At 39.5% G+C, this 14,306-nt stretch overlaps 1 protein-coding gene across 1 annotated transcript in view; it reads left to right on the top strand.

Annotated features, from left to right (window-relative positions):
* Nucleotides 1–14,306, top strand: part of LOC144083617 (uncharacterized) — a 31,955-nt gene that overhangs the window by 8,069 nt on the left and 9,580 nt on the right. The window contains exons 14-34 of the mRNA XM_077611599.1: nucleotides 313–515; nucleotides 1,675–1,895; nucleotides 1,970–2,116; nucleotides 2,596–2,760; nucleotides 2,866–3,017; nucleotides 3,761–3,929; nucleotides 4,029–4,137; nucleotides 5,297–5,433; nucleotides 6,126–6,251; nucleotides 6,666–6,845; nucleotides 7,258–7,482; nucleotides 8,518–8,644; nucleotides 8,814–9,013; nucleotides 10,006–10,218; nucleotides 10,798–10,943; nucleotides 11,050–11,177; nucleotides 11,323–11,467; nucleotides 12,129–12,261; nucleotides 12,355–12,501; nucleotides 12,573–12,699; nucleotides 12,767–12,978. Of these exons, the coding sequence (XP_077467725.1) occupies nucleotides 313–515; nucleotides 1,675–1,895; nucleotides 1,970–2,116; nucleotides 2,596–2,760; nucleotides 2,866–3,017; nucleotides 3,761–3,929; nucleotides 4,029–4,137; nucleotides 5,297–5,433; nucleotides 6,126–6,251; nucleotides 6,666–6,845; nucleotides 7,258–7,482; nucleotides 8,518–8,644; nucleotides 8,814–9,013; nucleotides 10,006–10,218; nucleotides 10,798–10,943; nucleotides 11,050–11,177; nucleotides 11,323–11,467; nucleotides 12,129–12,261; nucleotides 12,355–12,501; nucleotides 12,573–12,699; nucleotides 12,767–12,978 (3,412 nt within the window). The remainder of the gene's footprint in view (nucleotides 1–312; nucleotides 516–1,674; nucleotides 1,896–1,969; nucleotides 2,117–2,595; nucleotides 2,761–2,865; nucleotides 3,018–3,760; nucleotides 3,930–4,028; nucleotides 4,138–5,296; nucleotides 5,434–6,125; nucleotides 6,252–6,665; nucleotides 6,846–7,257; nucleotides 7,483–8,517; nucleotides 8,645–8,813; nucleotides 9,014–10,005; nucleotides 10,219–10,797; nucleotides 10,944–11,049; nucleotides 11,178–11,322; nucleotides 11,468–12,128; nucleotides 12,262–12,354; nucleotides 12,502–12,572; nucleotides 12,700–12,766; nucleotides 12,979–14,306) is intronic.

Here is a 14,306-nt window from a genome sequence, read left to right as displayed (position 1 = left end):
TTTACAATCCATTGAATTAAAAAATCTGAACCCTGTTCCCATCATTCCAATTAAAAGTCCTGTTTATTTACAACCAGCATTTCTAAAAAATGCTATCCATTTACCCATGCTTTTACCATTTTCAAAAACTAGCCTTTAAATCTAATTGTGGTTGCAGACTGACCCAAAACAAGTCATATTTCCTTATATTAGTATCATGGATGGCATTTCCAGGAAGGCATCTTGGCAGTAAATATTATTCTAAATCAGCACAGCAATGTTGTGTGTGACGGTACATCAATACATGCTCAATTGTTTTTGGCTCTTCCTCAGAGTAATTCTACGAGAAGCCATATTTGTCCCTCTGGCTACTTTTGTCCCGCTGGAACGAAAAATCCAATTCCGTGCCCTGCGGGCTCATTTTCCATCTCCAGTGGTCTAAAAGGGGTTGAGGACTGTCTCCCTTGCCCCCCTGGAAAGTTCTGTGATAGACCTGCAAGCACCGATCTCGCTGATGCCCTCCCATGTTATGCCGGGTATAAACATTGTTTAAAATTTTCCGTTTTCTACTCTTCTACAGATTAATATGACATCTTTCTGAGAGCTCATGAATATTTCAGACGAATATTGTGGGATTGGTTTTTTTTTTCCCTCACACTTGGCTGCTAAAAGGAAGGAAAATGTTTAGGTTTTTTTCTTTTTTCATGAAAATATTTTAAGCTACTATCAAATGCTAATTTCGTGCTTTTAGTTTGGCCTGACAATTAAAATAAAGTGACGAGGAGGAGGAAAAATCCATTATGGTTTTACCATCGAGGGTGATCCATAACTGCAAATCAATGTTAATATATATTATTACATGGGCAATGATAGAATCAAAAGCCTAATGACAAAATAATTAACATTTTTAAATTTGCGCATTTGTCAATGTTCAGGCTTCCAATGAGGTCTTAAAATCTTGTGCCAAATTGTTTTTCGGTCATTACCATTTAAAAAAAAATGGTGTTAAGAAGTCTGTCTTGGAGGCGGGACATGCAAAACACTGTATTTTCATAATATCCTCTAAACTATTTGCATTTGAACAATGGAGCCATTTTTTAAATGGTATTTATTCACTTAATTGGACCAAAATCTACTGCTCCTACCGCTTCTGACCAGGTTAGAAAACTAAAACGAGTTAACAGTTACCGTATTTTTAATCTAAAATCATACATTTTTCCTAGTTTGGCCTGCAACTTATACTCAAGTATGACTTATGTATGTCTTATTTTTCTCCTGACTGTGAACTGCTTGTTATGTTATATTTTTTAGGCTAAAGTTATTCAAACAAACGGAGAATATGAAGTTACCTTTTCCGTTTTTTCGGTATATAAGTCGCATAACCCAAATAATGCACTATGAAAGGAAATATAACCAAAGGACAAAATAAGACCCTGTTAACGTTAACATACACTAACCGGGTCTTATTTTGCACTTTGGTTATAGTATTTCCTTTCATAGTGCATTATTTGGCTTCTGCGACTTATATACCGAAAAAAACGGAAAAATCCTACCGATGTACTTACTCTATCATCACTCATGGAATAATTTTCGGCTGTTACACCATGTTGTCTAATATTTTGGGCTATTATTCATACTAATGCTATTCCAAAACCTAAACGAATTTTCCCTGTTTTTTTCTGCTTCTACAAACAGGTACGTTTGCCTCAGCGGCAGCTCCAGTCCCACCCCGTCTGACGGTTCCCATGGCTACCCATGCCCCCCGGGTCACAGCTGTCCCGTCGGCTCAGCCGGAGCACTGCCATGCATGCCCGGCACTTACAGTCCGGCCCCCGGAGCCACCGAGTGCCTGGTGTGCCCTAGAGGAATGACATGCTCCTCTTTAGCCACCCTGGAGCCCGTGGTCTGCCCACTCGGTGAGCCGGAACCGAGTCAGATCGTTAATTGTTGTTGGGGGGACGGCCGTATGACCTCGATATCAACTCCCTAGGTCACTATTGTCCTGCCGGAGCCGCCCTTCCCCAGGCTTGCCCTTTAGGGACGTTCAATAACCAGACGGGCGCACACTCCCGCTCAGCCTGCGTCGCTTGTCCCCCCGGATTGTATTGCGGCACGTATGGAGCTTCGTCACCCCAAGGTATTTGTTTAGCCCCGGTCTACGGCAAAGGTGTCAGACTCGGGTTGGTTCGCAGGCCGCTTTAACGTCAACTCGATTTCATGTGGGCTGGACCATTTTAGATATAATATTTAGATTTTTTTAATAAATGGATTAAAAGCCCTGAATATTCAGATTTTTTTAGATCTAAAACAATGTTTATTTTAGCTTTTTTAAAATATATTTTTAGATTTTACAAAATGATTTTTGAACTAAAAACACTGAAAAAATGGATTAAAAAATGACAATTATTGATTTAAAAGGTGGAAAATCAGGAAATTTAATATACATCTATACTCTTCATTTGAATTTGATCCTAAAACAGAAAGTCGGCACTCATGATTTACTTTCCCGGGCCACACAAAATGATGCGGCGCGCCAGATTCGGCCCCCGGGCCGCCACTTTGACACCTGTGGTCTACGGTAACTCGATGATATAACGCCTTGTTGATTTGGTGTAGGTTCTTGCTTGGAAGGCTTTTCTTGCCAAAGTGGAGCCGTGGGACCCGTGCCAAAAAATGCAGATAGCTTCCCCGAGAATGGGCCTTGCCCTGCGGGTCACTTTTGCCCAGCAGGGTGTCTCGCTCCAGTTCCTTGCCCTCATGGCAGCATTCGCAACATGACCGGTAATCTATGTATTTTTAACAGTTTTGGTGCGCACTGTAAAGACGAATGCATTAAAAAAAATTGGACTGGCTTGACGGTCATTTTCCATGATTGTTTTACCGCAGGTGGTGTTTCCATGGAGAGCTGTTCTACCTGTCCTGCAGGTCACTATTGCTCTTCTGAAGGTCTTGCCAGTCCAAGTGGGCCCTGTGCTGCTGGTTTTTACTGCCCGTATGACTTCTCCTCAACCACTCCATATTCCTTCTTGTGTCCTAAAGTAAGTATTTTCAAGGCAACCATTACTTATTTATTATTATTTTATTTATTTTGTATAATTTTGGTTCTTAACTATGGTCTTCCTGTGCTGTTTTCCCTCATTTCAAAAAGAAAAAATCTCACAGAGCACTTTCAGTCAACTTTATACGTAATATAAAATTGTGATGTCTAGGTCTTTTGTAAATAAACACAAATCTGATAAACTCATCAATAAGTGATGACTTATTTTGCTGTCTGAATGTACTCAACATCTGACATAGCATCTAATTATCAATATACAGAGTAGCATGCAGAATGTTGAATAGAAAAAAAATCAATCCACCTAAATGTCTAAAATAATTCATGAAATCACATGATGAAATATGACAGATCCAACCTTTTATTTTTTGGAAATGGAGCGCTCCTTTCAATTTAGGGGTGCAAAATCCCAATTTAACCTCAGTCTTTCTCTATCAACTTTCTTTAATTATGGCAGAACAGATGAGTTTAAAAAAATTCAACCTTTTAGCGAAATACCACAGACTATTCACACTTTTCTGGTACACTGATTAAACCGACTCGCATACCTATAAAAATGGAGAAACACTCATTTAATTAGCACATTCAATCTAGAAATCTGTGTCTAAGTACCCATATGTCTATATGATATCTATATCAGTCCTTGGAGAACCCTTTTTACCCCACATTCGTCACCCGTATTATGTTATGATGCTCTCTTATACTTTAAATATGGTTCTTGTTAAGGGCCACTACTGCCCACAAGGTTCTCCCTTCGCCCTACCATGCCCAAAAGGAGAATATCAACCAAACCCAGGCTCGGACAAATGCATCCCCTGCCGACCTGGCTTCTTTTGTGAGGAAGCCATTGTAGGAGAGCCTCAGATTTGCCCCCCACATTCATTCTGCCCAGCAGGTAATTAAGATTCAGATCATAAAACACCATTTTTTAAATGAATATAGCCGATAACTGTCATCCCTGTGCTATAACCTCTACTGAAACCGCTGTTTTTAGGTACCATGGTGCCTCATCCGTGTCCTAATGGGTCATACAGTGATCCAAACAACAGAGGACTACACGATGCTAGAGAATGCTTATCCTGTCCGCCAGGAAGATTCTGCAGGTAAAAAAAATTTTGGGGCATGCCCAGCCAATCAGCTATGTGCGCATGCACCTGTCACACTCATGTGACAGGCGCTCACGTCTGGCAACCCGCGCTCGTTGCCAAGACGGGAGCACAGATGCACCGATGGCACCGGTACACACTCGGAGGGAAGTCAACAAAATAATCACGTTTCTGCTTTGCTTTTCACGCGCTCCCAGTAAAATGTTGGCGTTCGGCCAGTTTAACATGGCCGTGCCAGTTGTGGGTTCAGCATGCAAAATAGTGGGGATTTTTAAAAATGATTATGATGTGAATAATTGATTGGAAATGATTTCGTACTTATATGCAGGAAGCGTTTTAGCGATTGCTCAGAAATGTGCACATCAATGCTTTATGAGAAATACGCAGGTGTGCTATTAGGTCTGGTGTCGGGCTTATTTACATCTAACGTGGTGAAAAAGAACACAGATGTAATGTTAAGTGGAGACAATCTGTTTGCTTCTCTATTTACAGAGGAAGGGAGACAACATAGAACATAACATAAAACACATTGACTATATGCCATCCCATCTGGTGACTAAATGTGACAAAAAAATAGTTCAACACAATTACTCCATGTGTTGCCAGAAACTGAAATTGGTTTGAAAATATTTCTTTCCAAAAAACTGACATAAAAACCTAATAAAGATAGAATTACATATATTTAAGATATTTGTTTGCCTTTATGCAAAAGTGCATTAAATTTGCATTGAACAAAATCTCTTCATTTCCTGGTAAGTAAAATTTGCCAAAAATGATGTCAACATAATTTGCTTTCTTGGAATTCCTCCAAGATTCTCACCCAAAACAAGTTTAAATTCAGATTAAAATCAAAGTTGTTCATATTTACGATTCAATGTGCATTATAGGATGCATCAAGCTCTTTCTATACGTCTACATTTGCTTTTCTTCTCAAATGATCGCTGATAAACGGGTGCTCGGATGATTCGCTGAAAGACGTTTCGCCGACGGACGTTTGACAGAGGGACAGGTCGCCGAACGTCCATTCGGCGACCTGTCCCTCTGTCAAACGTCCGTCGGCGAAACGTCTTTCAGCGAATCATCCGGCCACGACTTTTAGAACATACTTATGCTGTTCTATGCGTATTAATTTATGGATGTTCTTCCTTTTTAACAGAGCGGGAAGGATACAAGGCTTGTGTGCAGCAGGCTATCTTTGTGTTTCGGGTAGTGCAGATTTCACTCCTCACGGATCAATACTTGACCCAACCCTGTGTCATTGGGGCACGCCGTGTGCTGGACCTTGTCCACCAGGTAACACAACCATGGCTATGAAATACTTAATGTATATACAGTAATACCTTGACATACGAGTGACCCAAACCACGAGAAATTTGAGATACGAGGAAAATTCTGAGCACATTTTTGCCCTGAGATATGAGACAAAATTGAGATACACGCATACGATGCGGTTGCTAGGGGGTCCTAGGTGGGAACGGATTAATCTGTATTTGACATACGAGTGTCCCAACCTACGAGAAATTTGAGGTACGAGCAAAATTCTGAGCACATTTTTGCCTCGAAATATGACACAAATTTGAGATACACGCATATGATGTGGCCGCTAGCTGGTCCTAGGTGGGAACGGATTAATCTGTATTTAGTATTTTATATGGGAAAAATTGATTTGAGATTCGAGCTCGGGTCCCGGAACGCATTAAGCTCGTATCTCAAGGTATTACTGCACTCTTATTTGGTGTATGTTATTTCAAACTCTGTAAAGGGAATTCAGAGATGTAAAGCTTGAATATGATTGCTCAAAAATGTATAAGGAAAGTATCTATACAAGGGGCTTTTTCAAAAACTGTTTTAATGTGCATCCTCTCACTATCAATCATTTTTTGGCATTCCAAGTAGTCATGTTTATTTTATCGACCTTGGTTGCCCCAAAATGTACATTAGACATAAAAAATAAAGTGGAAGTAACTTTGTACTTTTTCTTTTAGGCTTCTACTGTCCCGAAGGAACTGAAAAAGCTGTGGTGTGTCCTGGAAACACCTTTCGAAGTAACCCCGGGGGTGCTAGAGCACAAGACTGTTCACCATGTCCAACTGGGCATTGGTGCCAACCTGGTAATATTGTTGTTACAATTTAGAAATGTAATGGATTGCATGCCATTATTAATTTCACTTAAACCATTGAAACTTTTTAATCCCTTTCTGTGGAAACCATTGAAACTTTTTAATCCCTTTGCCTGGAAACCAACCTGGCCTTTTTTTCTTGGCCGCCATTTTGGGTCACTTTCCGGACGGATCCGGAGCTGAAAATAACGAGAACGGGAAGCACATGGCAGCAATAACACACACACACACACACAAAAAATATTCTAGCTAAATGCCACTGGAGCACTGTTTTGGATGACCTCATCATGTATGATTAATGATATACTGAAATCAGTTCTTCAATTTCACGACAAATTAATAGCGTCCATCTATCATTGATCCACTCACCGAAAAGCAACAGTCTAACCATGCGCTTGTTTACAGGAGTGCCAAGCCCTCGTCTCTGCCCCGCCGGCCATTACTGTAACGTTTTTCCCGGAGACGACAATAATGGATGGATCGGACCCGAGCCGTGTCCCGTGTACACCTACCGAGGCCCCCCGGGTGCAAGCAGTAAGAGCGAATGCATTCCCTGCCCACCCGGTTCCAACTGCAACAGCACAGGTGCCTTGCAAAAAGTCATTTTTAACGTTAATTAAAAAAACGATGGATGCAAATTGAACACGTCGAGCTATATCTTGTAATATTGCAAAAAAAAATAGGTCCGTCCTCCGACTGGGATTTACTTAAACAGTTTAAGGGAAAATGGCTTTTCAGGTCATATTCATTTCAGTTTGCATAATTTCTATTATTTTTCGGGCTGAACCTGGGGCAGAGATAAGAGCGGAATTATTAAAAAGTATGATGAAGCGAGTGGTGGAATTATGGACACAAAAACTCACAGAGTAGTGTTACCATATTTATGAGTGACACTTCTTTGGATTCAGAAATGAAGTCTGAATGACAGAAAACAACATGAGCGACTATTTTTTTTAATCATATTGACATGATTATATGATTCATGAATTTCCTCCAGGGCTTGTCGACTATTCCAACCATCCTTGCCCACCCGGATTCTGGTGCACCGGTTACGGGCCGCCAATTTTCTGCCCGGCGGGCACAAAGCGGATGCTGCCTGGTGCCGGCCAACCCAGTCAATGCGAGCCTTGTGCTGGGGGGACCTATTGCCCGGACCCTCAGGCCACAGGGAAGCCCAATGTGGAGGGGATTCCATGCAGGGCTTCTTACCAATGCTCCATGGGTAGGTTCACCCGCACATTTGCCAAAGTTTTCCATCTACTGTACAGTCAAAGCAGAACATTTTCATTTCACGAGTGCAATTTACATAAATACTTATCTATGTTGACTGCTTATCTATGTTGACTGCTTATCTATGTTGACTACGTATCTATGTTGACTACTTATCTATGTTGACTAATCTATGTTGACTAATCTATGTTGACTACTCATCTATGTTGACTAATCTATGTTGACTAATCTATGTTGACTAATCCATGTTGACTAATCCATGTTGACTAATCTATGTTGACTAATCTATGTTGACTAATCTATGTTGACTACTTATCTATGTTGACTTAACTATGTTGACTTAACTATGTTGACTTAACTATGTTGACTAATCTATGTTGACTACTTATCTATGTTGACTAATCTATGTTGACTACTTATCTATGTTGACTACTTATCTATGTAGACTACTTATCTATGTTGACTACTTATCTATGTTGACTACTTATCTATGTTGACTACTACTTATTTATGTTGACTATTTATTTATTACTTGTTTATTGATTATGTATTATTATTTATCTGTTTGTGACTAATTATCTATGTTGACTACTACTTATTTATTATGTTGACTATTCATGTATGACTTGTTTATTAATTTTTTTATGTATTTTTATTTATCTGTTTGTGACTACTCTATGTTGACGACTACTTATTTATTATGTTGACTATTTATTTGTTTCTTGTTTATTGATTATTTATGTATTATTATTTATCTCTTTGTTTGTGGTTGCTTTGACTATTTATGTATTGACTATTTATTTGTTAGTGTTAATTGTGCACTTCATGGTGAGCTTTAAATCTCATTATACTTGTATAATGCGATTTAAAGCATTCATTCGTGTGGCCACAGTTTCGAAAGAACACACCTGGGTAGGAAAAGAGCCAAATAGCCCATCATCCTGCTATAATATTAACTGTTATTTTGAATTCCGTGCGCATGGCCAACAATAACATTCTACCTTGACATTTTTTACGCACTCATCAGGTTCTAGTGCGGAGAAATTATGCAGAGCCGGATCCTACTGCGAACCACAAACGGCCGACCCTCAAATATGCCCGGCAGGTTACGTGTGTGCAGCGGGGTCGCCATCTTACCATCTCCCCGAACAACTGTGAGTTCACTAACCTTGCAATACCCTTACCTTTATTTGCATAGAAATTCATTTTTTAGAGGTGTTATAGATAAGAGCTTAACAGAGTGTGGCTGACTTTGCAGGGGATTTTTCTTTTTTTAAATAATAGAAAGGATTCCTAAATAACCTTGTTGCTTGTTCTCCACAGCTGTCCATTTCCCTTCTATTGCCCAGCCAACAGTTCTTCCATGAAATCCTGCGATGGAGGTACAAAGCCTGTGAACACCAGCGGGTTCAGAACATCCAAGAATTGCTCCTGCAGTGTTTGTGAGGGTGGCACCTACCGCCCTTCCCTGTCCACTCTTTTAGAATGCCTGCCATGCCCTCCAGGATTCTTTTGCCCGCCAGGTATGTGCATATTTGTAGTATCAAGGACAAAAAAAAACCAAAAAACAAATCAACCCTTCCATCCAAATTCCTGTTGAGGGTCCTTTGTGACCAGATACCTCATGACTTTTGAGACTGGGTTAAACTGTTTGCTGTAACTCATTCATTTTCTGAACCGGTTATCCTCACAAGGAGCATGGGGGGGTGCTTGAGCCTATCCCATCTGAGTTCAGGCACAAGCCTGAATCGGTGGCCAGCCAATCACAGGGCACGAGGAGACATAGCAAGGAACAATTTAGAGCAAGGGTGTCAGACTCGGGTTGGTTCGCGGGCCGTGTTAACGTCAACTCGATTTCATGTGGGCCGGACCATTTTAGATATAATATTTAGTTGTTTTTTTTTAAATAAATGGATTAAAAGAACTGGATTAAAAGCCCTGAATATTCATTTTTTATAGATCTAAAACAATGTTTATTTTAGCTTTTTTAAATATATTTTTAGATTTTACAAAATGATTTTTTAACTAAAAACAGAAAAAATGGATTAAAAATGACAATTATTGATTTAAAAGGGGGAAAATCGGGAAATTTAATATACATCTATACTCTTCATTTGAATTGGATCCTAAAACAGAAAGTCGGCACTCATGATTTACTTTCTCGGGCCGCACAAAATAATGCGGCGGGCCAGATTTGGCCCCCGGGCCGCCACTTTGACACCTGTGATTTAGAGCGTTCAACCAGCTAGCCTAGCATGCATAGTTTTAGGATATGGGAGGAAACCGGAGTACACATAGAAAACCCACGCAAGCCCGGAGTACAATATGCAAACTTCACACAGTGGGGACCAACCCGAAATCGAACCCAGGACCCCAGAACTGCAAGGCTTACGCACTAACCACTCCTTTATGAAAAATAACTCAACCACACGTACCATTATCTCATCCTAGAAGAAGGAACCATTATTTAACTTCCTGTTCCCGTCATATAAGTCTCAATGTTTTTATCCTATAGGTACAGATGAGTACAAAACCAACCCTTGCCCTCAGGGGCACGTATGTCCGCCCGGATCCACAAGACCGACACCCTGCCCCCCGGGGTCCTTCGGCAATGCGAGCCATGCCAAAACTTTGGCGGATTGTCATCGGTGTCCCGCCGATACCTTCAACCACGTCCACGCACAGAGCGCCTGCTTCCCTTGTGGCAGCTCCTCTACTTCGCTCTCAGGTGAATGTTAAATGATCTCTAGCATTTCACTTATTTTAAAATGCTGAGGGAAAAAAATACATTTGAAAGTTGCAACATTTTAGGGGAGTTTAGGGAGACTCTGACTTGGAAGTGGAAAAGTAAAAAAAAAGTCAAGAATTGGCAATTCTTTGCAGACGTCTGTGGCAATTTGTCAGTTCACCGGTGTGCAGATAGGGCCGGAAATGGAAAATGTTAAAGTCCATCCATCTATTGTCTATATTGCTTTTTTCTCATATTGAGCTTGTGATCTTTTGGAACAGAGTCAGGATAAATCCTGGACTGGTCGCCGGTAAATGATTAAGCCGTTATGGTACACGGTATATTACAAAATGTGTGATTTAATTAAAAAAAGATTTTATTTTCAGTGGCATTGTGTCATGGATGTGATAACTCAGATTTGACTTTTATACAGTGAAGGCAATGTTTTTTTTTCAATGCAAAACTTCTCAAAGGCTCTTTCAGGCTCATCCACTAAATAGATTGGCCCACAAAGTTTAAAGTTTTGCATAACTCTATAATTGTCTAACCACAATTTGTCAATCTTACATGCCCACATAGGTTCATCGTCGTGTACCTGCATCGGAAAAAATCGGGCTTTTCATCGCTCGGACGGGGCTTGCGTGTGCCGAACTGGATTCATCTTTTATAATGAGCTAGATTTCAAAAGCTCGATATATGACAGTGCACTGGACTGCCAACCTGAGGTTTGCCGCAACTTTTCATATCAATAATCCTGAATAGAAAGCAGATCTACCTGTATTTAATAGTGTGTGTGTGTGGGTGTATATTAACATATATATGTATTTTTAGTTGTACAAGAGGTGCGCTCCAGGGCAGGTTAGGCTCGCAGGCTCCAGAGAGTGTGTATCACCTTCCACTTATTCCTGCACTCCAACCTGCGGACCACATGGAGGAACTCTGGATGTGGAGATGGGCATGTAAATATCCGCTATAATTTTCATCTGCATATTTATCTCATTGTGTCGTCTATATGGAAAAAACTGCAGATATGGTTACAAATCTCTTGCGTGAAGTGACAGTCAAATATGTTATTGCTTGATATCCATGCTTTGGATTTTACAGATGCCGCTGCCGTATATACGTGACTGCTGATGAGCTCTGCGACACTTCCTGCCTCTACAAAATGCCTCGACTTTCGGCCCGTTTCGACCCAAGTGGGCATCTGATGCTCAGCATCGTAGAGAGAGACGGCACGGTGTGGGATAAAGTGAGATTTTAAGATAAATATTAATAATAGCGGGCCGGTGATTGAGTGGTTAGCACGTCAGCCTCTAGTTCAAGCACCCCTCGCGAACTTTGGGAGGATAAGCCATTCAGAAAATGAATGAAAATTAATAATACTGTGTTTAATGAATTTTGGCTTGGCTGAAGAATGACAAATAAATATGTAGTATGTAATATAGGGGGCTAAAAGTTCAATTTAGTTTGACCAATGGTAGTCGATGATTTAAATCAGTGCCCTATAAGGTTAAATAATAATAATAATAAGAAACTATCCTTTCTCTGTACTGCTTATTCTTATGTAAACAAGAAAAACAAATGTATGAGCAAGGTTTGTGTTTTAACTTGAAACAGAAAAAATGTGAACTTCTTTTTGTGTGTTCCAAAGTTGGTCTTATTTACCTCGAATTTGTCGAACTGAGTGTCATTGTTTAAGAGCACCTGGAATTTTGTTGACTTTGACCCTTTCAATCCAACATTATTGTTATTACAAGGTAAATTACTATGCGCCGAAGCTCTCCTTGAGTTCTTTGGAAACAGGCGAACAAATACAATTCTATGATTGAAAGCTCTAAACCTCAGTTTGTGTTGTTGCTATTCCGTGTCGAAATAGTCGGTCTCATTTCCTCATGTCTTTCTTGTTATAGACTTTAACGGATGTTTTAGGAGCAGATCCCCATGCGAAGGATATTGGAAAAATCTATTTGGTTGAGTTTGACTCTGGAGGAGTTTTTGGCTGGATTCCTAAACAAAGAGAGGATGTCGAGATATTTCTCTCTGGTGAATCGACTTGTTTTTAACCTTCTCAATGTACTATACAATAACGAAGTAAGTTTTAAAAAGCAGAGCCTAACTGGATTCGTCTCCTTTCAGAATCGGAAGCTAACCTAGCTTCCACATGGAGAAAAACCACAGGAGATTATGAGGAAGATTTATTCATCAGTCCTCGTATCCCCAACCCAATTGCCTGCCTATCACCCGGCGACATGCTAATTTTCCATTTGACCATTAACCACACAGGTTTGCAATCCTCATTTATTTGACTCCTTTCTTCGTCTATCTTGACTAATATTCCATCCAATTTCTTGAAGATCGCAACCTCAGCCACTTCCCTGTCTACGAGAAAGACCACTTGTTCAATAATAATCCCAGCTGGGACTTTGGGGTCTTCCGACGTGTGCAGACGCTCATCAAACACTCGAATCTGAATAACAGTTGGTAATGAGAAGGAACTTCTGGCGGGATATTTTTAGATGGCGACGAGTGCGTTTTGATCTCCTCGCAGGTTCGCCCACGCTTTTTACGAAACGGGGAAATATGTCTTCGTGGACAGCAGCGTCCCGGATTGGAGTTTGCTGGTCGTGGTGAGTGAGGACGGGACAGAGTGTAACCCGCGGACCCCGGCCTTCCAGGCCATGACCCCAGAGCAGCTTGTTAAGTTTGGAATCATCAAGCAGCACCGATTAAACCATCTACCGGAGTGGGCAACAATTGCTGGTCAGTATTCTTCAGGTGGTCCTCCATCTTTTTAAGCAATCGTACAAATTGGCTAGTCCTGAACATCTGCTTGAAAATGAATTTAACAGTAATAATTTCACATTTTGCTTTGTATTGTGGTTGATCGTTCTGTGGTGCGGACATCAAACTGAGTTGTTGCCCCCTTTGGCTAATTAACGTAAATGCTAATTAATACATGGATGAATAGGTCTGAGAGTTGAGATCTGTTCTAATTTAACGGTTTATTTTTAACCTATTATGAAGTCATAAGACCTGGTAAAAATAAATAAATTTAAAAAAACAGTCCGCTCGATGGTACCTAACTCATATAATATTAATTTTCAAATTGAATGATTTTCCAAAATCTCAAGGAGTATAAGCCATTCAGAAAATTAATAATAATAATTATTAATAATTGGATGAATAGGTTTGAGAGTTGCGATCTGTTCTAATTTAACGGTTTATTTTTAACCTTTAATAATATTATAAGACCTGGTAAAAATAAATAAATTATTTAAAAAAAACAGTCTTCTTGATGGTACCTACCTTATATAATATTAATTTTCAAATTGAATGATTTTCCAAAATCTCAAGGAGTATAAGCCATTCAGAAAATTAATAATAATTATTATTAATAATTGGATGAATAGGTCTGAGAGTTGAGATCTGTTTTAATTTAACGGTTTATTTTTAACCTTTAATGATGTTATAAGACCTGGTAAAAAATAAATAAATAAAAAAACAGTCCACTCGATGGTACCTACCTCATATAATATAAATTTTCAAATTAAATGATTTTCCAAAATCTCAAGGAGTAAACATATTCTTGAGATGCAAAAAATCCCCGTGGAGAGTTCACATTTTCATTCATTTGATAAAACTATGATAAAAATAGTTTAAAAAGTTCATATGAAATTCTGAATGAAATTTACAGCTTTCACCAACAAACTCAAGCTAAAATTGTCCCTTGATTTTCCTTTCAAAGGCTACCATTTACCTGAAAAATATGCCCTAGCCACCTATTACATAGCACACGTGTCAAAGTGGCGGCCCTGGGGCCAAATCTGGCCCGCCGCATCATTTTGTGCGGCCCGGTAAAGTAAATCATGAGTGCCGACTTTCTGTTTTAGGATCAAATTAAAATGAAGAGTATAGTTGTATATTAAATTTCCTGATTTCCCCCCTTTTAAATCAATAATTGTAATTTTTTAATCCATTTTGTCTGTGTTTTTAGTTCAAAAATCATTTTGTAAAATTTAAAAATATATTTTAAAAAAGCTAAAATAAACATTGTTTCAGATCTATAAAAAACTGAATATTCAGGGCTT

Source organism: Stigmatopora argus, chromosome 10 (genome assembly GCF_051989625.1).
Source record: "Stigmatopora argus isolate UIUO_Sarg chromosome 10, RoL_Sarg_1.0, whole genome shotgun sequence".
NCBI lineage: Eukaryota > Metazoa > Chordata > Actinopteri > Syngnathiformes > Syngnathidae > Stigmatopora > Stigmatopora argus.
The sequence above is the reverse complement of the archived record's forward strand: the minus strand, read 5'-3'. Positions and strand labels throughout refer to the sequence as shown.